The following is a 23,224-nucleotide window of genomic DNA, read 5'->3' as shown; positions in this document are numbered from 1 at the left end:
AGCCAGCCCTTTGCCCGGTGTTAACAGGGCTAATCCGGACAGCCCTCCTCCGCCTGGTTCCCGAGTACTCGCTCTGCAGACACAGTAAAAGCCATTTTGCAAAAAAATTATGGGGAAATTCCCCTTTAGCAAACAGCTGGGGAAACCAGAGCCCAGAGCAGCACCGTTAACCAGCACAGGGCCAGGAGGAATTTCCAGCAGCGCTGTCACCAAGACCTGGATGGAAAGGTGCAAGGGAGAAGCGATTCCCCCAGGGCCGGGATGCAGAGGGACTTGTTCCAGCCTGCGCCGTCCCATTAAAAGCTAGTCCGACTGCCTTGATGGCTCATTTATCTAATTTTCCTTAAGCATGTGGAGGAAGCAGCCGGGGGCTGAGCTGGCAGGGAAGCCTTCGCAGCAGGAGGACGGTTGCTAGGGCCTGGGGTTGTGCTGCATTCAGACATGCAGACAGTTCCTCCCCTGAGATCTGCCCAGACGTGACCCTCTCAGGCGGGGACAATGACTGATAGACTAGCCAAGAGCAGGAGACAGATCCACAGGCACTGAAATTGGGCCACATCAAATAAAATGAAAGAGCCCCCCCGTCTTCCTCTCCCCAGAATTATTTTTACTCTTCGTAGCTTTGCTTTATTTAGAATATGGCACGGGCTCTGCTCTGCACAGGGCCACGCTCAGGCTCTCGGCAGAGAGGGGAGCAGCTGGGACCAAGAGGTTTGGTTGCTGCAGAGGCTCCGCTGACGCCAGGAGTCCCTGCCGTGACCCAGATCTGGCCTCGCATCGCCCCTGCTCCCCGGTGCACACCTACCTTCGGCTCCCGCTGAGCCAAACTTGGCAAGGAACCACGGTCTGGGGAGAGGGCTTGGATTGCAGCAGCTCCTGGAGGTCTTCCTTCATGCCCTGGCAGGGAGGGAAGCGGCGAGCCCTGCCTTCCCACCCCACTTCCATCCAAAATGAGATCCCCTTACCATCCTTACTGCCTGCATCCTGCAGAGCTGCTCCTGCTTGGAGCAGAGGGAAATTTCTAATCACAGCTCTCTCCGTGGCTGGCGGCCCAAACCAACCTGGGTGGATGCTCCCCCTGCACACAGGGAGCCAGAAAGCCAAGGGGAGGGATGCTACCCTCAACCGGCAGGGTCCAGAGGCAGCTGGTCCAGGGCAGGTAGACAGGGACCGTTGTCCAGCTCTGGCACAGGCTTCCTGCAAGGTTTAGTGCAAAACTAAACTGAGTTTGCACTAAACTGAGCCTCTGGGTCTCAGGTTCCCTCGGGGTACAACCGGACATCAGCTCTGCCCTGCCTCGCAGGGAGCAGCGGCGGGCTGCAGGGAGGTTACTCCGGGAGGGCTGGATCTGTGCTCGCTGCCGAGATTTGCCATCTCGCGCTCCTTGCAAGGGAGGAAAAGCATCGCGACGGCACATCCACGCTAGGCCTGAAATGCAGCTGGAAGCACTGAAAGCCCCAAGAGCCAAGTAGAGGTCGAGCAGCAGCCGGGGAACCCCCAACTTCGGGGAAGCGGCCGGGCCATGCCTAAGCCGACAGTGCCACCTGCTGCCATTGCACACCCGTCCCCGTCCCACGCTGCGGCGCTGGGGACGGGGACAGCGCAGGCCTCCTCTGGGGGAACCACAGGTTTTGAGCCAGCTCCAGAGGGGCTTTCCTTCCTTCAAGCTTCTCCTGACTTCCATGGGAGGGACTTTGGAGGGAGCTCCATGCACAGGAGACCTGTGTGGTTGGGGGCACAGTCAGCACTGCAAGAGGTACCCCCAGCCACAGCACCCCCCCAACACCCCCATGTTTAGTTTAGTCCCTCAATAAACCCACCTCGATGTGCCAGGCCCCGCTCTCTTATGAGCGACGTACAATAGGAGACACCTTCAGAGAGCCTGCAAAGTCAATTATATTTTTTATTAAATATACATCCTCTCTTGGCACAAATCTTAAAATATATAAACATTATATAACAAAGTGTCTTCACTGCAATAAAATAGAACTCCAGATCCAAGAAAAGCAGTCAAAATTGACACACACGCATACACGCACACATCGATGGTGAGGACACATCTTGACAAAAGGCATTTAACAGTGTTTGTGCTAATATATGCATAGACCACACAGGCAGTGAACAGTGCTGGGAAACCCTGCATCACATGGCATTTAAGGGGGAGCCGGGGGTAGCGGGAGGAATCAGCCCCTACAATTAAAAAAAAAAAAAAAAAAAAAAAAAGGAAAAAGGCTGTTTTGTAGGAAGGCCACCTCCTCCTCTGGCCCAGTCCAGGTAGGGAGGGTCCGTAACACACGCCCTGGCTCCCTGCGGAGCCCAGGTCCCCAGTCAGGCACTGGGGAAATGGCACGGGAATTATCCCACTGCATTTCCTCCTCCTCCTGCCCGTCCAGGACTGGCACCAGACTCGCTCGGGGTTGCCACAGTGCTTCTGCTCAAAGTTTCCTTTCATGCCTCATCTGCTTTTGTGTAAAAAGACACCAGAGGGTGAAGACGATAGCGCTCAAGTCCTTCTAGGCGGAAGGCGATAAGAAGTTAACAGAAGTACCACTACTTTTCCAAGGAAGCTATGAAACTGCCTTTGGAGAGCTTCCACAGAGTACCAATGCTACACCACACTACCCACCCCGTGGCCTTCAGTGACTTCATGCCTCAGGAGGCCACGACTCCTCTCCCGATCCTTCCACCACAGTCCTGCCGACCACCAGCCGGCTCTTCGGCGGCTCCGTCTTCCCGGGAAACTGGCAGAGGTCTGCACAGGGCATGCAGGGCAAAGGGGTTTGGAAGAAGCCAGCTCAGATCCCACCTCTCACATAGTCAAGTTTCCTAACTGACCCTCCGAGGCTCCCAGAAGGACCAGCTCTCCCCGAGCTACCTACCCAGCAAGCGGCCACTTTCACAGAGCACAGCGGGCATCACGTGGAGGTACCGAAAGAGGAAACGATAAGAAGCAGCAGCATTTCACAGCTTGTGAAGGAAAGGTGCTAGGAGAAGGAAAGGCGCTAGGCTGGACAAGTAGTTCAAGAACCTTTCAAGAAAATCTTCTGCCCCATCAACTAGTGCCTTTAACTTCTTGCCCGCACACACAAGCATCCCTGCCTGTGAGTGGGAAGCCTGGTTGGGCTGTTTGGGCATCGCTATCAAAGCTGCAATTTTGTCATTTTGGATGCATTTCATTGGACCTGATTTTCTCGAAGTGCTAGTGCAGGACTAAAGGTGCAGAAGCAGGGAGGGAGAGTAGATAAGAAAAACAAAAAGCACAAATTAATGTTTGGCGGTAACGCATTAAGGAACAATGAGAAACATGACTTGAAAATAAAAGCAAGGCATTTGAGAAGAATAAAATGAAAAAAATGGGGAATTTGGGGTAGTAAAGAAGTTCTAAAGAAAAGAAGGACTAGAGAATATTCCTGTTAGACTTGCCTCCTTTCTCAGAGCTAAAGGCAATCAACCTTCTTAGCCAGCACACCAGCACCCTCCCTTTCCAAATCAGCATGCCCCAAACTCCTCAGGCTCTCATTCCAGGCAGCAGAGAGATCTGGAACATGTCTCAATTCATGCAAGGATTAAGAGAAGGGAAGAGAGAACACTCTGTTTCTCCTTTTCTACATTCAAATCAGAGAAGAAGAAAGAAAAAAAAAAAAAAAGAAGCTATTTAAAACAACCCAAAGCACTAACACACAGTTGCTCTGAACACTTTTGCCCAAGAAACAAAAGCACCAAAACCATTACAGACTGAATTCAAAGATCTGTCTCTGAACAAACACTCAGCCTGCAAAACTTGGAAAAACATGTTTGGCTACAATTCCATTGAATTAAAATCAGGTGCAGCTGCTAATTAAGGAACAACTTATCTGAGCCCAATACTTCCAAGTCTGGCTGTGCTTCAGGTCTCATTGCTCAGCTCAGAGTCCCCAGGCTCTAGATGAGCTGCCTGCACCGCGTTTCAGCTGCAAGGTGGGTGATGCCAGGGTCAGCCAGCCAGAAGCTGCCTCCTCCGCAGGCTTCCCGTTCGTTTAATACACTAGCTGCACTCCTGACGTGGCAGAAGGTACCCCGTGCAGATCTGCCCTCCTGCTCAGTCCCAAACAAGAGACTAGTCATCCAGTGTAAATCCTTTCTCAGTCAGGACCCAGGAGGAATTAAGCCACCTCTGTTGCCATAGGGGTTCAGTGATGCTCAACATCTCATAAGACAAGGTCTGCTGCGCTTGCCTCCGAGACGACCTACCGTACTGTGGAGCAAAGGAGCCCGCTCTAGCTTGGATGCCACAGTTCAGCTTCCTCTCGTCTTCATAGAGTACCCATCGGCTGTGCAGAAAGGACCGTGCTTTGAACCGGCAGCCTCCAAGCTGAGAGAGAACTTGGCGTGGATTGTACACACAGTCAGACACACATACACACGCGTACGCACAGTCAACTGCTGACACACCTAGTTGCTGGTCTGTACCTCACTTTTGTGGTAGGATGCAACTGCCTTAGTATTTCCTCACTGGGCCAGACAAGATAAAGACAAGAGCAGAAGTAATTGGCTTCTCCATTGGAGAAAAGAAATCAGAGCTCTTGCAAAGGACTAAACAAAATTTCACCCAAACAAAGAGAACAGCCGATCATCCTCCATTAGCAATGGGAGCAAAAAATATACAGAATTCATGGCTATCATCTCTAAAGACTCTTAAAGCAACACCACCTAATATTTCTGTAATTAAATCAGTGGCTGCAGTCAAGTTTCACAACGGAAATCGTCATTTGTGGGCTCGGAGGCAGAAATTACTGAGGTTAATACCCCGCCCATCCACAACCATTAAAGTATGATCGATCCCACGTGTTCTGGGAACAACATGCATGCTAATACTTCAGTATGCTGGCTCCCTGCCATGTCGACAAAGTGGAAGTGTAGGTGCTCAATTCCTAGGGAAATATTTGGCATTAGAAGCAAGTTATGCTCCAAAGAACAAGTGCAAAGACAAAAGAAAGGAGAAAGCTATTTCTACCAATTGTGCAATCACCTCCATTCCCATTAGTAAAGCCATGACACAAGGCTCAAACTACAATGGCTAAAATACATACACCAGAGAAGGACAGCTTTTAAATTATGCCTTAATTTTCTTTTATACATTACAGACTATGTTGGCTGGAAAGGGATTTTTAATCTTGGCTTATGTAATCTGATTCTCAGAGAAGTCTAAGGTTTGCTCTGACCTCTCTTGCACTCCAAATTTATTACAGGAATGGAACATAAAACAAAGACACGCCCAAATCTCCATTTCCCTGAAAACTTGATTTGAAATAGAAACACTGAAAGGTACTTTACCATTCATTTTCAAATTGCAACTGGAAATGATTGGCACTATATATAATTTCTGAAGGATCAATAGCGGCTGTGGTGCTCATTTTCCCAAGGACCCAGTCGGTCCAGAAAAACTCTAGGAATAAAAGCAAGCGGGCTTAGGTGTGGACTAATGAATGGAGGCGACACAACCTACACAGCAGGCACCAAAAGACAACAAGGTTGTTCAGAAGCAGGGCCAGCGGCTTGAGTCAACTACTAGGCTGTATTCACCAGACGTGAACAGCCTTGCAGGATAGCTAAGTCTGCATCACACGTGCATCTTTTGAGATGTTTGTTCTTGCATCGTGCATAAAGCGGCAACAATAATACTGAAGGATAAAACTGCTGAAGTTTTAAGTATGTAACAGTTCCTTTTCTAGTGCATTAATACTACAGTCTGCCAAATCCCTCAGAAAACGCTGCCTTTAAGACCATGACAACAACGGAAGGGTTTGGGTAGCCCGAAAGCACTACTGCAGTTTGACTCAATCCAGTTTGTGAATCCAGGCACAACCCCAACTCAACAACACTGACGACAAACATGAGAATTTGATTTACAAAACTGCTCAGAACTTTCCTCCCCTGCTGTCTACAGTCTTTGGTAATCTCAGAGGGACATGGCAAGCAAGGGATATTTTATGCAACAAAACTCAGAAATGAGAAGAACGTTTGAAAAAGGGCAGCATTTCCAAGCGGAGCTCACATTCAACTTCCAGAACAAAAGAAGTGACCTGGACCTGTTAAATCCTGCTGTGTCCTGTTTTATGGAGACCGATGCTTACAGGTCAGAGGAATCTGGAATTCCCTACAGACTAACTGGAATTATTGCACTTGGCAGACTGCCTCCAGCTAACACGTGTTCAGTAACTAAGAACTGCCTTCCAGAGCAGCAGTCACTTCCCAGATTCAGGGGTTCACTCCAACAGCACCGAGTCCTCTCTTTCATCATCCACCACTTCATCTGCCCACAGAGACCAGGTGAGGAGCCAGCAGCAGCACAAGTTTGTTTGAGAGGCTCCACTCCTGGTATCAAAGAGTAAAACAGAAGGGTGAGGCAGCTACTTTAGAGGACTCAGTTCTGCAGAATTGTAAGAAGAATCTTGTTTAGGAAAGGGTTATTTTCCGGTCGAGGTCTGCAAATAACTCAGAGGTTCATTAAAAAGAAAAAAATCCAACAACAACAGAAAAAAACAAACAAGAAAGGTAAGTTCTCAGCTGCAGGAGAGCATGTACAAAGTGAGGGAACGCTAGCATTGCTCTTTCTACACGTGTTGTACTTTTCCCCGGCAAGGGCTGTGGGGATTAAGCTACTACCTTTCAATATTAGTGCTGTGCTGTAATTTACGGAGAAGGATCTGCGTCAGGTCAAAGGTTGTGAAGCTTATTCCCACTGCAATTGGACCTTTGACCCAGTTCATGCTGAGTCCTTTGTACAAGCCACGGATTAGTCCCTCTTCTCTTATAATCTCCTGCATGGTGAGAAGGATGGAACTGTACGTGTGTCCCATAACCCCGGCCGTCTGCATTCGTCGGCGAACCACATCCAGGGGGTAAGAAGCTGACTGGCCAATCAAGCCTGCACAGGCACCAAACAAAAGCCGCTCCGGAGGGGATGGCTGCAATTTCCCACTGTGATCTGGGAAAAAGAAAGTGGCAGAGTGTAGAAAGCTGCTTGTAATAAACACGTGATTAAGGTCAAGTGGGCTGAGACCCAGAGAAAGTACTGAGTGCCAGAGCTCCTGAGACTTTGTTCCCAACTTGGTTGTTAGCTGACTTGGTATATAACCAAGTCCTTCTGCACCCAGGACTTGCACCTTCTTCTTCCTCTGCAAGACAGAGATACTGCTTTTCTGCAGCTTGCCTTCTTCATAGTCTGGAATTGGAGAGACGAGGGCACAAGGCATCCTCCACAAGCACAGAACTGTGCAATTGGCTTTGAGGCCAGGAAAAAGACTTGTACCACTGAATTCAAACATCTCGAATTGGCCAAAAGCCTACACCATGTCATTTGAAAGCAAACCAAGCTGCCTTTACCTGCATGTAGTTTCTTCAACGTCTCGTAGGTGAAGAAGCTAAGCCCAGCATACGGAATCACTCCAAGGATGGTTGGTGTAAATCCCCTATACAATGTCTTCAATCCTTCCTCTCGGGATATTCGGATGAAGACATGAACAATATTGCTGTACCTAGCATGTGGACACAGGAAAACCAAATCTGCGCTGGTTAGTGACTGCACACACCAGTAGTACTTCCAACAGGATTTTCTGAAGGATCAACAATTAATTAATTCGGCTCTGAGCTCATCAAACAGCTCAGAAAGGATTTCAGAAGCCTGTCTGCAAATGGAGAAGCTAGTCAGCAGCTCTCCTGTAGCCCTACCACAACATGCTATCCTGTCTGTTAGATCTCTTCCGGAGGCATCGTGCCAGCTGGCCTCCTAAAGAACCAACACACAGGTTTTACTAGTGAGGTCTTTCAGTATCAATCTCCTTCCAGTCCCTGGACTAACCAGGATTCTGGTCATTTAATCAGTGCTCAGACCCCAGCAGTAAGAGGTTTATTACACCAAAGGCTCCGAGCAAGAAGTGACCCAGAAAATGGGAATAAAGTCATCTGACCTTAAAAGAAAGTTCTGCATTTGTTCGTGGTGCTTGTACTTGCTTTCGTTAGGCACTTACATCTCCTTCGGCGTGACAGCCATTCGAGCACGGACCATATCCAAGGGGTAGGTTAACATGGCAGCCGTTGTGCCTGCCAGAGAGCCAGCAATGAATCGAGGAAAGGGTGTCAGCGCTCTAAAGTAAGGTGAGAGAAGAGACCAAACAGATCACCTGGAGATGGAAATACTATGTGGCTTTTGAGGATGGCTCTACTCTATCAGCTACTGAATCCCTTCCCTGCCTGTGTACTGAAGAGAGTTGGGTGGGTGGGGGTTGAAGCAGCTGTGTTTTGCCACAGCCATTCAAGACATAGGCTTAGAGAAATATCTGTTGAGGACAGCAAGCCTGACTTGGGGTGTCTCAGACACTACATGCCCAAGAGCAGGAGGCTCAGGCCACACGCATGGCTCAGATAACAGCGCAAGGCTGGATCTTGTTGCTTCTCCTGCAAAGAAAAGCTCTTTGTTTTGCCTGCCCACTCTCAGCACAGGGAAGTGCTAACTCAATGTCTAGGCCACTTCTTGCTCATGCCTCTAGAAGACAGGGTCTTCTCACAAAGGTCTCCCCTGTGCAAGACTAGAAGCCCAGCCCTTTGCTTAGCCCCCTCACACACCCTGTTCTGCGAAGCCATCATGAGAGGGGCCGGCACAACTCTGTACCAACAGAGCTTTCGACTCAGCAGGCCTGCACAAAGCAGAGAAACGTGCTCCCTGCCTACAATCTACGGTCCCACAAACTGCTCCATCCTCCTCTGCAAGGATCAAAGCCACGCTGCATCTTACTTTCCCTGGAAGCCGTAGTAACTCCCCAGGAGCTGCTTGTACTCTTCGTGCGCACAGAACTGAATGGCAGCGTAAGGGATCACACGGACCATGGTGGCTGAGTTCCCCCGCCAGAGACTCCAGAAGCCTTCGTTGAGGTAGGTGCGATAAATCAGCCTGTAGGCTTCCTGCAGGCAACGGATCAAAGGTCAGACAGGGAGATCATGATAAGAGGGAGTCCAAACAATAGAGGGGGAAAAGGTGACCCTATAGCTTAACCTCTCCAAATCCTCCTTCCCACCCCAACCACAGGACGCTGATATCAGCTGTTTACGCTCGCAGCCCTGACTCCAGAATAAGACAACTAAAACGTCTTCTCTGGGGAGACTGAATCAGGGACATTAGAGCAAAAAAGAACCGGAGCCAGGAAGACAGAATTTTACACTCCAGACCTCTTCATTTTCCCTCCGAGGGCAAGGCACAGAGCTGGATTGCTGTTTGCACAAACCATTTCTCAACCCAAATTAATCTTCTTAGTATAAGACAGAAACATTTGGATTACACATATTAGCACAGCACACATGGAACAGCCGTAATGCACATGCAACAAAACATTCAGCAAGCCACGACAGCGATCAGCTCCCAAATTAAAATTTCCTATATACTCTGAAACAACTCCAATGATGGTCGGGGGAAAGAAAGCAACCACTAGAGGAGAAGGTCTAACAAACCAAAGCCCTGAGCGATGCCACAACATTTACTGTCATGTCACAGGTAGAACGTGGAGCATGAACGAGGACTGAGGCCTTTCTGTGCTTGGCACTGGACAAAAACATGAACGTGAAAGAGCACGGCCCTAAGGAGTACTATAAACAATACTGTTTCCAGTCTTTCCCTCTATGCTCTTTCACTGTGAGTACTGCTAATAAAACCCAAGCAAGAAAGTTAAATAAATACAAACAAAAGATGCTGTTAGGGCTATTACTACCATTAATCAAACACTTCAGGTCAACAGGAGACAGACACATCACCTCACCTTGGCAGAAAATCTTTTTGAAGACACTAAAAAGAAAAAACGAGCATTAGGTCTTGCAATACATTTAGATGGATCAAATAAACCACACAGCCATTTTATCTAAGGGATAAAAATAGAAGCAGAACAATTAATGAAAGAGAAAATAGAGATTCTTTATAATAAACAAAGACTTTCCACTGGTAAGTGTGCCCAAACTCTCTTTAGCATGTAAGTTCATTTTTCCACCTACGGTTATGAAAATGTTCAGTTGCTGTCACGCTTCTTACTTTAAAGCACTAAAAATAAATGAATAAATAAAAACTTAAGAAAGCAACAAAAAACCCCATCAAAACTGCACCGACCGCTTATTTTAGTAGAGCATTTCCATGCACAGGTTCCAGCCTAACACCAGAATCCAGCAAAGAACGGGTCTCTTTAGTGAGGCTCCACGCACGAGCGGTTTCATCCTAGCAAAACTCAAATGAACACTCAGTTTTTCTTTTCTTGCATCCATTCAAACTGACAGCATCTCTTTAACTATGTAATGCACAAGGCATTTGGAAGCAAGATTTATTTGGCATACAGCAGCTCTGTTTTGTAACATTCCTACAGCAGGAAGGAAACCCAGGCTAAAACCTGAACAGCAACGCTAATGAAACATGGTTCCAATTAAGTGTCTATTGCAGTTTCTTTCAAGCTCCTTTGAGACTTGTACCCTCTCAAGTGTATCAAACAATCACATGCAAATACATTTTCACCATGCTGCTCCTTTATGCAATTCAACACTTTTTTTTCTTTTAAAAGAAATAAAAACACCTCAATAACCAATTGCAGCTGGCTCTGCAATGGAAAAGAGCTCTTTTCGCTCTCCCACAGGAAAATTCTTCAGTCCCTAGTTCAAGGGACAACCTTCCCAGCTCATATGACCCAAAGATGCTTTCCCTCTTCACAGACAGGGAAGAGGTCCCAGAGTAAAAACTTTTAGGAGAGCAAGAGACTAAGAAATGCATTAGCTACCAAGAAATTAGTCAGAACGGGCAATTTGTAATCATGTCCTTTGCAGTGAGTTTAATGGGCCAAACCAAACCGGTCTTTTTATAAATGTAGGCCTGTACAAATTAAAGGTGATTTATATGGACAGCTGTTGACTCACCCCAGTTCTGCCGTTGCCATCTCACCTCTGATCCTGACATTTCCAACCTCAGCTGAACTACAGTGTTTGTTCTGGTGAGAAAGCACAGCGTGTACTCATTGCTGCACGAGCATCTGGTCACAGATGCAATCCCAGCCTGCAGCCAGCCCAGGCTTTAGCTCCCTATAGCTTCAACTCCCTGATCTATATCCCTGCTATTCCAGACCTCAGCCCCTGGTATGCCGAGAATGAAAATCATGTCAAATGAAAGTCAATTCCAAATTAAATCTCATCCAGGGATTAAACCTACCCAATTCATTTAATCTGGGATGTCAACCAGATTTAAAATTCTTGGCCTCACCAAATGTCTACTGTATTAACTGTGTGCACCCTTCCCTTTGGGACAATTAGCGTAGCTGACAGTTCCTGCACTGAAACAGGGGAACTGAACAGAGCCCACGATGAGGCTGAACCCTAAATCCCGCTGAACACATGAGAATTTTCTATTCCAATTAGATGAATTGCATTCTCAGGTACACCCTTTACAGGTTCCAAAAAGGGCTTTGTAATACAAAGCTAGGTATGCCAGCTTCAATGCCTCCTGCAGTACTTTTCATCATTAACTTCAACTCCAACCAAAACAATTCAGCTGCAATACAATGCAACTCTTAGTAGAAAAGACTGCATACATTTGAGCAGGCACAGCCTGGCATCCAGCCTCTAGTAAGAAACTCAAACAGCTCAATTACCTCCCTCCAGTGTCACCACATCTCCTTATATTGCTCCTTTCCCCTCCCAACCTTATTTCTCGAAACCAGACACAGAAATCCGGAGTGTTACCAATCATCCCCTCAAACGCTGCCTTTACAGCGTCTGTTTACTCGGCACTCCAAAACTCTCCCTTATGTCACAGAACACACGTGGCCAGCCAGCGTTCACGAGCCACAGGCATCGTCTCTAACCAGCAATACGTGCATCTGCGTTACCCTGAAATAGCAAAACTCTTGCTGACTACCATGAGACTTGGATCCAACAGGTACGGGCCAGATGCACAGCTGATTGACACCTGCAATAATCCTACCGAGAATCAAACAATAGGTTTTTAGACTCAATTCACTGTGGTAATGTCACTATTCTGTCTGCATCCTGCCAGGTCTCTGCAGACTGAAGGAGGGCAAAGCACTGGAGAACAGGCTGGCTGAGCAGATCAGAGAAGCTGGTTTGGATTCTGCTAACAATAAAGTAATAGCATTTTGCAAAAGCCAACGGGACTCACCTTGAAACATGATTTTTGTCCTATCCAGTGGAGCTACTGCAGTTTTAGCAACAGCACCAGCCAATGCACCAGACATCAGGGAGTTGAGTACTTTCTTTTTCTCCTGGTTACCCTGGAACAAAGCATTGTTCGGTATGACACAATCAAAAGCTGTAATATTACACCTTTGCTGCAGCATTTACCCCCTCTCAAGGACTTGAGTCAAAATTATCTTCAAAATTTCAAGCACAGTAAATTCCTGGTCAGATCATGAAGAACAAAGATTAGACTTGTCTGCCAAGATGCAAAGTTCCAAGGTCTGCCACCTCTTACATGTACTGTTTTCTCTCTATTAAGCCTTCTAAAAGCTTAAGCCACTACCTCCTCATGATTTAGCCACGTACAGGAGGTAAGTTTCTTTCTTGTCCTTCCAGTTACACACAAGCCCTATTTCCACATTGTTCCCAAGACCCTAAGAATAAAACAAGACAGGTTTCCCACTATGATAAATGGAATGGAAGTATTTTTGTTATTGACATTCCTGCCACAGCTCATATTTATAAAGCAGCTATCTTCTCATAACAGCTATCTTCTCAAGTAAATGACTTGAAATCTAACACCGTGAAGGTTACGGACTGAAAGACAAGTCAAGACAAGGCTTAAGAATGTTAACTTTTGATATGCTTTGTGATTTCATGGAGAAGAGGAGTTAACATTTTTCTTTTTTCAGAATGTTTCACAGCTAAAAAGTTAACATTTATTACCAAAATACATGGTTGAGTTTAGTTTTCCATTCAAATCTTTGCCTGTCTGGTGCTAAATGCAAGGGTAGCCATGCAAAGGCAGCACTGTGTGAACTTCAGCCTGAGTTTTGGTCTAAATCAGACCAAGGTTCAGCGTCTCTTCCAGTGTTTCTAGCAGGAGCCTAGTAACAGCAGCAAGAGCAGGGAAACCAAGACTTATGGCTCTCTTCCCAGCTCTGCCACTAAAGACATAACAAGGCATAACCTTGAACAAGGAACGCAGCCCTGCCTGCCTGTCAGCTGTGAGTGATGCCCAGCCTCTTCCCAGAGGGCTGCAACTGCTTGGCTATCCTCAGAGAAAGCAAAAGTTACACGTTACGTGGCTTGCACGTACACTGCAACTCTTTCAGGACTCCACAGCTCAAATCCCATTGAGCTACTTACTTTCTAGAGTAGCCACACAGCTCTCCTCTCAAACCCATTGCATATACCCAACAATCTCCTGCTCTTACCTCTGATGGGAGATGGGGTGATGTAACTGGCTCCACATCCTGCTGTTTGAAATCCACTTGACCTTGTCTCACACCATTACCCATACCAGTTGAACTTACAAGTGGGCAGAAGAGCTACGGCTCCTAAATTGAAAATGAGAACAAAGCAGGAGTTAGTGTCAAAAGTCGGAAATATGCAGGTAATAAAAAGCTTGTACAGGAAGAAAGAGCAATCTACTTCCAGGGCCATTTTCAGTAGGAAAACCCCCATCCCAAGTTCCCAGATGAGGAGCATTTCCAGGATCCTCATGCCATTTCCTTCCTTTAAGGTGCAAGTGTATGTGTGTGGGGCTATTTGGTGCTATATAAAAACTGTGTCACTCATTCACTCTTTTCAGCCCACAAGGAACTCAGCTGCAAGTTACAACATCAAAATATCCGTGGTTTCTAGAGAGAAGATTCAGATGCTTCTCTGGCCTCTTCCATCGCTTACAGTGAGGATTTTGGTTGCTGCTCAGTCTGACTGCTGAGCATCTAGATATTGGAGAAGGCATACAGAAATTTAAAACCCAGCCCTGGAAAATGGAAAAAATAGTCACAGCAGTAAGTCCCAAAAGCCTGCCATAAGCGACTGGAGGTTATTTTAGGAAATAGATAGATCCAATGCCTCACACGTGCCATAAAGGCTATTTTGATGACGCTAGCGATTTGACCGAGAGCAGCACGTCAGTGATTTCAGAACTCCCTTTCTTCACAGCTGCAATGCACACGTGCTTGTATCTAGTGAATCAGTGCAGTTTGCACAGATGTTTCTTGCTGTGATACATGCTCTCACTTGCCGCATGAAAGGCAAGGTCAGTTTAACCTTAGCTGCAAAGTATAAATGCAGAGATTATGCTTTAAATAGAAGCTATCGCTTTAGCACCAAACTTTCTAATATTTCTGCTTTTGATGATGCAATTTTTCATCCTTAAATATGCAGAAATGAGAGTGCTAAAGTTTGAAAAACTTGAGTTAGCACAGAAAGGTGGCCTCTCCGAGTTCTGAATCTATTCACAAATTGGATGTGTAACTACAAAGATCAGTTTTCTAAGCAACAAGCCTGCTCAAATAGCCACCATCTCCATTTTGTTAGCTTCCTTTCAAGGAATGTGGTATTAGGAAATCTGAATTCCCAAATTGCTCCCCAGTTCTGCCACAGCCTTCTCACATGTCCTCCAGCAAGTTACTTTACCTCTGGCCCCCTCTGAAACCTCAGGCACAAGAGCTTGCTTACTTGGAAAGGCTGTCTTAAGACTTTTTTTTTTTTTCCTTTTTAACAATCTCTAGATATTATATGCTTGTCAGCACCTTTCATACTTGCTGACCTATTTTTTTTTCCCCACATCGCTCTCATAAATTAGTGCCAGACTTCACTTTCAAAACCCCTCGGTTGCGGCAGAGATATTAACGCAAAGCCAGAGACAGATCAGCCTTGTCTGTATTCGTGCATGACCAATTTGTGATGATGAAGCTATGCACGACCTGTGCACTCGGTCCAAGGGAGGACAAACACACCTGGGTATCTTTAATGCCAGACATCACTTGCTAGAGCTTTGGGAAGACACAGATCAATGTATTTACAACTCCTGAGGGTGTTTTTGCAAAGAAGAGATCGCAGGATGTTGCTCAGAGAGTAATAACTCAAAATTTTAATGAAAGATAACATCTGATAGTCCAAAGCACGACCTAAACAGCATCAACGTTTGCACTTGGAAAGTTCTATCACGGAAGCTTGCTCGCATCAGACCATGTGAACAAAAACTCCCGTAAGGATCAAGACCAAAGATGATTCATAACACTACAGAGCAGAGCATTTCGTTAAATTATTTTGAAGAACACAGACTGTTGATTATTTCTAATTACTCTCTGTAGTTAATTCCTTTCCTTCTTATCTCACGTACCTGGAAAATGTATTGTAAAACAATGCCTTTCAGCAAAAGCATGAAAGAAATCACGTATTATCCCTAGCTATCTCAAATAAAGAAATGTAGGTCACAATATCAGATTTATCTCTACCAAAAATAAGCCCACAAAAATAGAAATCATGCTGAAGAGCTTAGAAATGCAATATGCAACTTTATTTTAAAACACGATTTTGAAAGATGATTGAGAAAGAGATGACTAAAAGGATATTTTAAATACTAAACTGATGTTATTAAGCCTGGACTTATTTTAGAACATGCACATGCATAAAGATGATATCCATTTACTCAACAATATTCTCTTTGATCCTATTCAGAGATTTCTCTTTTTATTTTTAGTGCCCAATGCCCTGATCTTACAAACACCTGTCTATATGCTCAATTTTACATATTAAAACTCCCCACATGCTCTACATAAATATAGTCCCTAAACTTGCAGAGGCTTAAATGTAAAAATAGCATTTATTATTTTTATTCGCATTTGCTCTCTGCAAAGCAATGCAGCTTTATTTTATTTTGGAGTTGGGCTGGATTCTGATGGCAGTGAGTTATTAACTGAATTCTGGCTGTTATGACCAATAACGCACACAGGAGCCACAGGGAACAAAGCTCTGCTTTAAAGTTTCAGGGTGAATTTGTAGCGCCTGCCCATTAGAAGCCAGCCATTATTTTGCATATATAGCAATCTGACTCGCTCATTAAGTAATCCACTGAAACCCGACATGGAGCAGCTGGATATTTTTTAAATCCTTGTATTTTGTATAGCCCCCCCTCCCCCCAGTCATTACTTATGTTTACAAAGTCACAGGAAACAAGCAAAAAATAGCTGCGGATTAGATTTAATTTTTTATAACACACTTCTGTGTTATTTATATTGTAGTTACACGGGTCCTTGTCACACATCTGGATCCAGAATCCTCAGTACTACATGCTGTAGAGCAAACCATTTCCCTAAGAGAACATATAATCAGAAAGCAAAATTGCTGGCGAAGGCAAGTTCAAAAGTTAAAGAGGTTTAATGAGTAACATACGCTGTGCTTTTACAACACAATTCATGGTAGCTTCTTGAAAGTACAAAGCACTTACTCTGGCATCCAGTTTCAACTCCATCAGAAAACACTGCCTGTAACTTAGCCACGCTAATTCAGTCACAGATTAAAGTTTATTTACCCAGTTGCAAAACAGGGAAGCTCAGGCCCTTTGTTTCTGGCAGCGGCATCTTAGACAAACTGATGAACTCAACTGCAATGGTCTGCTTTGTGACGGTCCTCTGAGCCCTGGGACTCCTTCTAGGTATCCTGCCCGTGTTCCAGCGATCGCAGAAACATCTGTGTGCTAAAACAAGTTCCATTCCCTGCATAGAATATGCTCTGCACATTAAAAACTAGAGCATTGTTAGTCTTTCCTTTCCATTCTCCCAGCTCTCTCCAGAGGCACTTAATGAATACCTGAGCAAGTTCAATCAAGCTGTCAAACTGACTCTCTGACAAGTTAGACATTCTGCTTTTCTTGGTGGCGATTTTGATTAAAAGGACAGGCGAGACAGAATCAAGTTATTCAGATGATAAAAGCAACCTACTAGGAAGAATGTCTTACAGGCAAGTGCCAGTTCATTGCCCAAAGGGTGGGGGTTCCGAGAAAAAAACAGCTCTAGCTGTCCAAGCCACTTGGGAATCCAATGATGCTATAGTTCAGCTATTTCATTTGAACATATTTTAAATTACACAGTCTTAAGATAATTAGTTCTTCAGCAGAAGAGCCAATGGGTTTCAGAGACCAGCATCCCAACTAAGAAAGAAGCACAAATTCTCCAGTTAGGGTGCATACAATTAAAATCACATTGATAAAGTAAAGGCTTGCAGATTATTATACAGTTCAATATTTCAAAATTAAACCTTATTTAAAAGTTTGACTTCACATCATTACGGCACGACCTGCCTGAAATCCCTCCTTTATATATTTTGCCAGCTACGCACACGCTTTCCCATGGCAGATCAGCACCACCAACTTCCAGGAGCAGCAGGAAGGAGGGAAGGAGAAGAACTGGGTTTTGCACAAAACTCACAGCTGATGGAGGAAGAAATCACAGTGCCCATCCTCTCCAAGCTTCACCAATATCCTAACCACTCCCGTTCCGCCAATACCCAGGCAGACCCGAAACTACCTGCTAATAGAAAAATACCTTAACTACAAAAGCAGACCTAGTCATTACAGTTTTCGCATTACTACATAGTCAGAAAAACAGGAGAAGCCCGGGCATCCAGCCCAGAGACTGGCTTGCAACGTGTCATTACCGAAAAACAAGTTTGGCTGATATTCTCCAGTGGAATTTAGACCTGTCACAAAACACTGAGATTTCTGAAAGAATGCCATCTATCCAGCAAGAACAGCTGATATACTGCAAAGCAAACAGTCAGCACCATCAGCTATCTGAATCCAACGGCCCCTATGTGCTAAGAAATATTTGCTTTTTCCTTGAACAACCCCAGTAGTAATTATAAAAGTAGTTTAGAGCCCTGGACATGGGAGTGTCCTGACAGACAGGTAATGGCAAAACCACGTAGTTTCAGCAGGCAATAGCTGCTGTGACTTGATGCCCACGAAATGCACTGTATTCATAAGACAGGCAGAAGAAACTTAGTCCTGCTATCCACTTCTCTCTAGTCATTAGCAGAGCCAAGGATGGCTAACTGCTTCTGAGGAGACAAAACAAGGTGCATACAGGAACTTCGAACACTTTTTTATTCCGTAACTGGGAGTTGTGTACAGCACCTACCACACCTACAGCTCGCAGACATTACTGTTACACAAACTTGGATGAAGTCACAGTTCACCTCTGGGGCAGAATTTCAATTTCATTCAGGTAAAGTCACTTGTACAACTCCATTCAGATATGCCAGCTTCCCTCATTACTCAACAGCTAGCCGGTTCCTACCTAATTCTTCTTCTTTTTTTTTTTTTTATTAGGTCGCTAACATCACTAATGAAAGCGTATAATTAAATTAGGAAAAAAGAAAACCAAGAGAGTTCCTGCAGAACTTTTCACACATTTTCCCAGGCAGGCTGAAGTTAAACAGTACCCAGGGAAGTTGCTCAATTAGGTTTCCTTCAATTGTTATTGTTAAACTGAGCAATTGAGCCTGACAGAGAAAGAGATGTGGTAAGAGCTGAGATTACTGCAGCCTTAAATTCACCCTTGGAGCAAAAGCATCACAGAAAAAAGGGCTGAAACACTCAGAACAGGGATGAACTATAACTAGATGGCCCCTTGAGGTCCATCTTTGCCTTCCAGTTTGATTAAGCCATTAAAAATCAAAACCAGATATGCCCTGCAGACTGAACTCACTTCAGTCGCATTCGTCTTTCAGTTGCATACAAATCTGATCCCAAAACATTAGCTATGAATAGTCCATTGCATTTCTTCCTTTAAAGGTCTGTACAGAAACTGTTAGCGTGATTTTAAAGAATCACTGACTAAAAGACTCACTAAATTACAATATCTGGAAGAGTGTAATTTTTTTTATGTGCTTTCTTAGCTCCCAAGTACAAAATGCGTGCTCCTCCTGCCTCCCTCAGCCAGATACAACGCAAGTCTGCCAATAAAACTGGGGATAAAGATACAAATCCTTTGCATGGTTTTAGATTATCTGACTTGAATTAAGCCAGTTGCTGAACACTGAGAAATGGTTAAATCTAAAGCTCTGCTAGCACAGCCAGCTGTATTATTCAGAGGAGTCCAGGAGACTCGCATTTTGAACTAAGCTTGGAAGGAAGGCGTGAGCCACAGAACAGAGAAAATCTTGGCAAGAAAAAACAGTGCTTCATTCTTCGGCTGCTAAAAGAAGACTGCTGCTGGGAACACCTCAACTATGCTTTCCACAGCCAAAAACTGAAGACCAGTTCTTATCTGCAAGACGGATAACAGCTTTATCTGAGGGAGAAGGGAGCACTTAAACAAGGGGGCTGAATCACCGGGGCCCTCTGCTGAACCCACTCCATTTGTCAGACAGCAATCACCTTCCTTCAAGAACAGAAGGCAGAAAAACAAACAAACCAACAAACCACCACACACACAAACCCCCAAACATCCTCTGAGCTTGAATATTCCGCTCAAAAATTATTTCTCAGAAGTCATGTCATAAAGAAACGACTATAAAATATTATATATGACCTCTCGGCCAGCAGGCCTCCTGCAGGCCCATGCAAACGCAAGCTTTCCCATCAGCGGATCCTAGATATATTCACCTGAACGTCACCACTTGCACGCACGAGGTCCCAAAGTGACAGATCCCAGCACAGATGAAATTTCTGAATTCAAACTGAGATTATTTGGAATACAAGCAACCCCCAGTCAATACATGAGCAATCTTTGCCAGGAACTATTTCAACACAATAACAGATAATTACAATCTCTGCTCTAAAACCCCAGCAGTTTAAATTGCCTATGAAAAAAAGGAAAATAAAGAACTAAAATCTTCCATCATTAAGGAGAACGACCCACAAGTGTGCCAAGCAGGTGTCATTTCCTAACAGCAATGCCTTCCACACTGACTGTATGGAGGCATGCTAGACCACAAGTTACCCACCCCACTGTCTGTTGCAGTAACTCCAAATGGTACAAAAATTAACGCATAGTTAAGCATCAACTCTGCTTCAGATTTCAATTAAGTTCGATTCCCTTATGGTAACTCAGGCCTAGCAGCACTACCACATGACAGACGCACCTTCATCATTAACTGCACAACAGCAAGGAGTAGCGGATTGAAAGCCCAACTGGAGAGCAAAGAACTCCAACGCTCATTTCTTTTGTGACTTGGAGTAAGCTGTTTGCATTTCAGTTCACCTTTCCATACAACACAAAAAATAATCTCCCTTCGTAAGACAGCTACCGGGAATACTTATATATCACCTGGAAAACGGAGAACAGCACTGCAAGGTGAAGTATTAGTATCAGTTTCACATAAGGAAGGTACAAACCTGAATGTACCTTCCTACAATTAGCAGCTAAGTTACTAGAAGAAAGTTATTCCTGGTTCCTGAGCTTTTTTCTAACAGCAAACCTGTCTGACCTGTACCAAGCCCATCTGTTTCACCAGGTAACCACACACTCAAGGCTGCATTGGTGCTCAGCTTATGTTTTATGTAACCTCCTGAAGGAAAGTTTAATGCACCAGATATACCTGAAACATGCACTAGCAGTGGGGAATGCCTAAGTCAGTGTACTCGCTACAGCTGCAGGTAGAAATTATTTCGCAGGAGCTGCAAAAAGAAATTATTGCAGCTCCTGACTCATACTGCTGTGCTATCAAGAGCTAAAATTCCCCTGTCTGGAGCAATCATTGGGGTCAGAGAGTTCCTGCTGAAATCCAACATCAAGGACAGTCCCAGTTCCCCGCCCCAGAGCAGCCTTCCTCAAGACCAACAGTCAGAGGTCCTAAACAATGACTTTGACTTGCTGGGGGAAAGAAAAATAAGTAGCGAGTATCCACAGCTCTAGAAGGATGTAAAGATGCTCAGAGTTACCTAGAATCCAGCCCTGGTGCTTGAGACACCCAATCACGTGATTATTTTTAAATACATTCACCCACAGGTTGTTGGTATGATTATATCAACCCTCTGGTACCCTTATTACACAGTCTCTCTTCCCTCAGCTGTTTTCCAACACCCACAGACATCTCTTCTGTTCCTTTACACACACACCCTTCTCCCAAACTAGAGTCATTTAAAAACCAGAATGTTTTCAAAACACTCTAAATTCATCAAACCACAGAAAAACATCGGAGGAGCACACAACTTCCAGAAAAAGCTTTGCAGTTAATGTGACCATGAAGCATAAGAACCCAACACAAAAAAGAGCCAAGTGACAGCAGACTCCAAACCCACTCTACGCAGTTTGCTAAATTAACAGCCAACAGGAAAAACACAGTCAACAAACGCAAACACATCTTCAACTCCTCCAAACTTCAGGGGAGTGCAGGTTTAAGGTCGACAACGCAACTGCAGCACCAACTGCTACGCCTGCGGTACAGCGTTTGCACGCAGCAGAGAAGGTGGAACAGCGTTTACTAACCCTGCACAATCATTTCCAGCATTTTCTTTTTATGTTATAATTTAAACTCAATCCAAGATGCTTCTTCCACTTTCATATCTGAAGGCAAAGCAGGAAAGTCACCCCTGCTCTGCAACTTTTTGCTAACGCTGAAGTAGGATAGAAGCAGAAGACATTGAGAGATCTGCATTTAATGTCTTCCACGCCCTCTGGTATCTACCCCTCCGCAGGGAAACACAAAGCTTGCCTGATTCTCAGGTTCACATCAACTTAAAAAAACAAAACAAAAAATCACATCTCGCGTCTAAGCACGCATCTGGAGACCCACGCTCGTCTGAGCCCTGCTTTGATCAAAAGATTTGGGAGAGGAGAGGAGCCTGACGCGCTTGAGACAGGCACCCGCCTCGCACCTGAGAAGCGGGACTGGCTGGCAGGGCTGTAGGCAGGCAGGAGACGGGCAGGGGGGCCAGAAGCAGGCAAGACGAGCTGCGGGCCAGGCCGGCAAGGTGGCAGGGCAGGCAGGGGGGCAGGCAAGGTGGCCAGCGGGGCAGGCAGGCGGGGGCAGGTAGGGGCCGGGAAGGCAGGCAGGGCGGGCAGCGGGGCGGGCAGCCTGCAGGCAGCCGGGCAGCGCGACCCCGGGGCGGGCTGGGCCTCCGGCGCGGTGCCGCAGCTCGGCGGTGACCACGGCAAAGGCCGGCGCCGCTCTCCCGCAGCGCGGGCCGGCTCCCGGCGCGGCTCCAGCCGCTCCCCCGAGCTCCCGGGCAGAAGGGGGCGGCGGCGAAGCCCGGCCGGAGGAGCCAGAGCCCCGCCGGCCCCGGCCGGACCGCCGGGACAGCACGGAGGGACACGCGGGGACGAAGCGGCGGTGACCCCACGGGAGGCCGCAGCAATGTCACCCGGCCCCGCACACCGCGACACGGCGCGGGGCGGCCCGGCCCTCAGGCGCGAGGCCACGGCGATGGGCGCCCGGGACCGCGTCAGCGCCCGCCGCGGGGCGGAGGGGCCCGGGGCCGCCCCGCACTCACCGGCTCGGCTCCGCTCCGCACTCGCCGCCGCCTCAGCCGCCGTCTCCCCGCGGCCGCCAGGCCTCCCCCTCCCCCGCTGCGGCCCCCAGGAGGCGGGGCCCGCCCTGACGGACGGCCAATCCCCGCGGCAGGGGCAGTACCGTGCGCGGGGAGTGACTGCGCGGCCGCAGACAGGCGGCGGCGGCGGCCAACCGGTGCCGGGAAGGGGCGGGCTGCGCGGCCGGGGGCGGAGCGCTGGGGGTCGGTTTGGAGCGGGTGGGGGAGGCGGGGCGCGCCCGGCGCTGGAGCGCGGAGACCCGCGCAGGGCCCTGCTCAGCGCCCGGGCTCCGCCGCCTGCAGCGGGCCCGGCCCGGCCCGGCCCCACCTGCTTCCCCCGGCTGCCGCCCCCGGCCTGGCCCCAGCGTCCCCTGGGGCAGCGTGCCGTGCCTGACGCCTGTCCCGCATGGCCGTGTGCCATGCCCGGCCCCACCGTCCCCAGGGAGGCAGGCTGCTGTGCCCGGCCCCGGTGTTCCCTAGGGCGGCATGCAGGGCCTGGCTGGTGCATCCTGTGAGGCAGCACACCCGTGCCTGGCTCACGGTCCTGCAGGGCAGCATGCCATGCCTGGCCTGCAGCTGCGTCCCGGCAGGGCCTTGCCCGACGGCCCCTTCACCCCGGCTCTGTCCATTCCCCTGTCAGGAGTTAAAACTCAAGAGACTGTAGCTACAAGAAGCTCAGCATGTTTGTTTATGCCAATGCTTGTTTAAAGCAGAAGGAAAATAAATCCAAGCCTTCCTGCCACTATGGGGGAACCCCATGTT

General features: G+C 47.0%; 1 protein-coding gene across 1 annotated transcript; it reads right to left on the bottom strand.

Annotated features, from left to right (window-relative positions):
* Positions 1–1,890: 1,890 nt before the first annotated feature.
* On the bottom strand, positions 1,891–22,531 carry SLC25A42 (solute carrier family 25 member 42). Its single transcript, XM_075524050.1, has 8 exons — positions 22,427–22,531; positions 13,410–13,532; positions 12,176–12,287; positions 9,789–9,814; positions 8,774–8,940; positions 8,010–8,126; positions 7,366–7,517; positions 1,891–6,967 (listed from the first exon to the last, which is right to left on the bottom strand). The coding sequence occupies exons 2-8, from the start codon at positions 13,491–13,493 to the stop codon at positions 6,642–6,644; spliced, it is 984 nt and encodes a 327-aa protein (XP_075380165.1). The 5' UTR covers positions 13,494–13,532; positions 22,427–22,531; the 3' UTR covers positions 1,891–6,641.
* Between the last annotated feature and the right edge of the window lie 693 nt (positions 22,532–23,224).

The sequence above is a fragment of the Mycteria americana genome, chromosome 24 (genome assembly GCF_035582795.1).
Source record: "Mycteria americana isolate JAX WOST 10 ecotype Jacksonville Zoo and Gardens chromosome 24, USCA_MyAme_1.0, whole genome shotgun sequence".
NCBI lineage: Eukaryota > Metazoa > Chordata > Aves > Ciconiiformes > Ciconiidae > Mycteria > Mycteria americana.
Note: the sequence above shows the minus strand (reverse complement) of the source record. Positions and strands in the feature narration are given on the sequence as shown.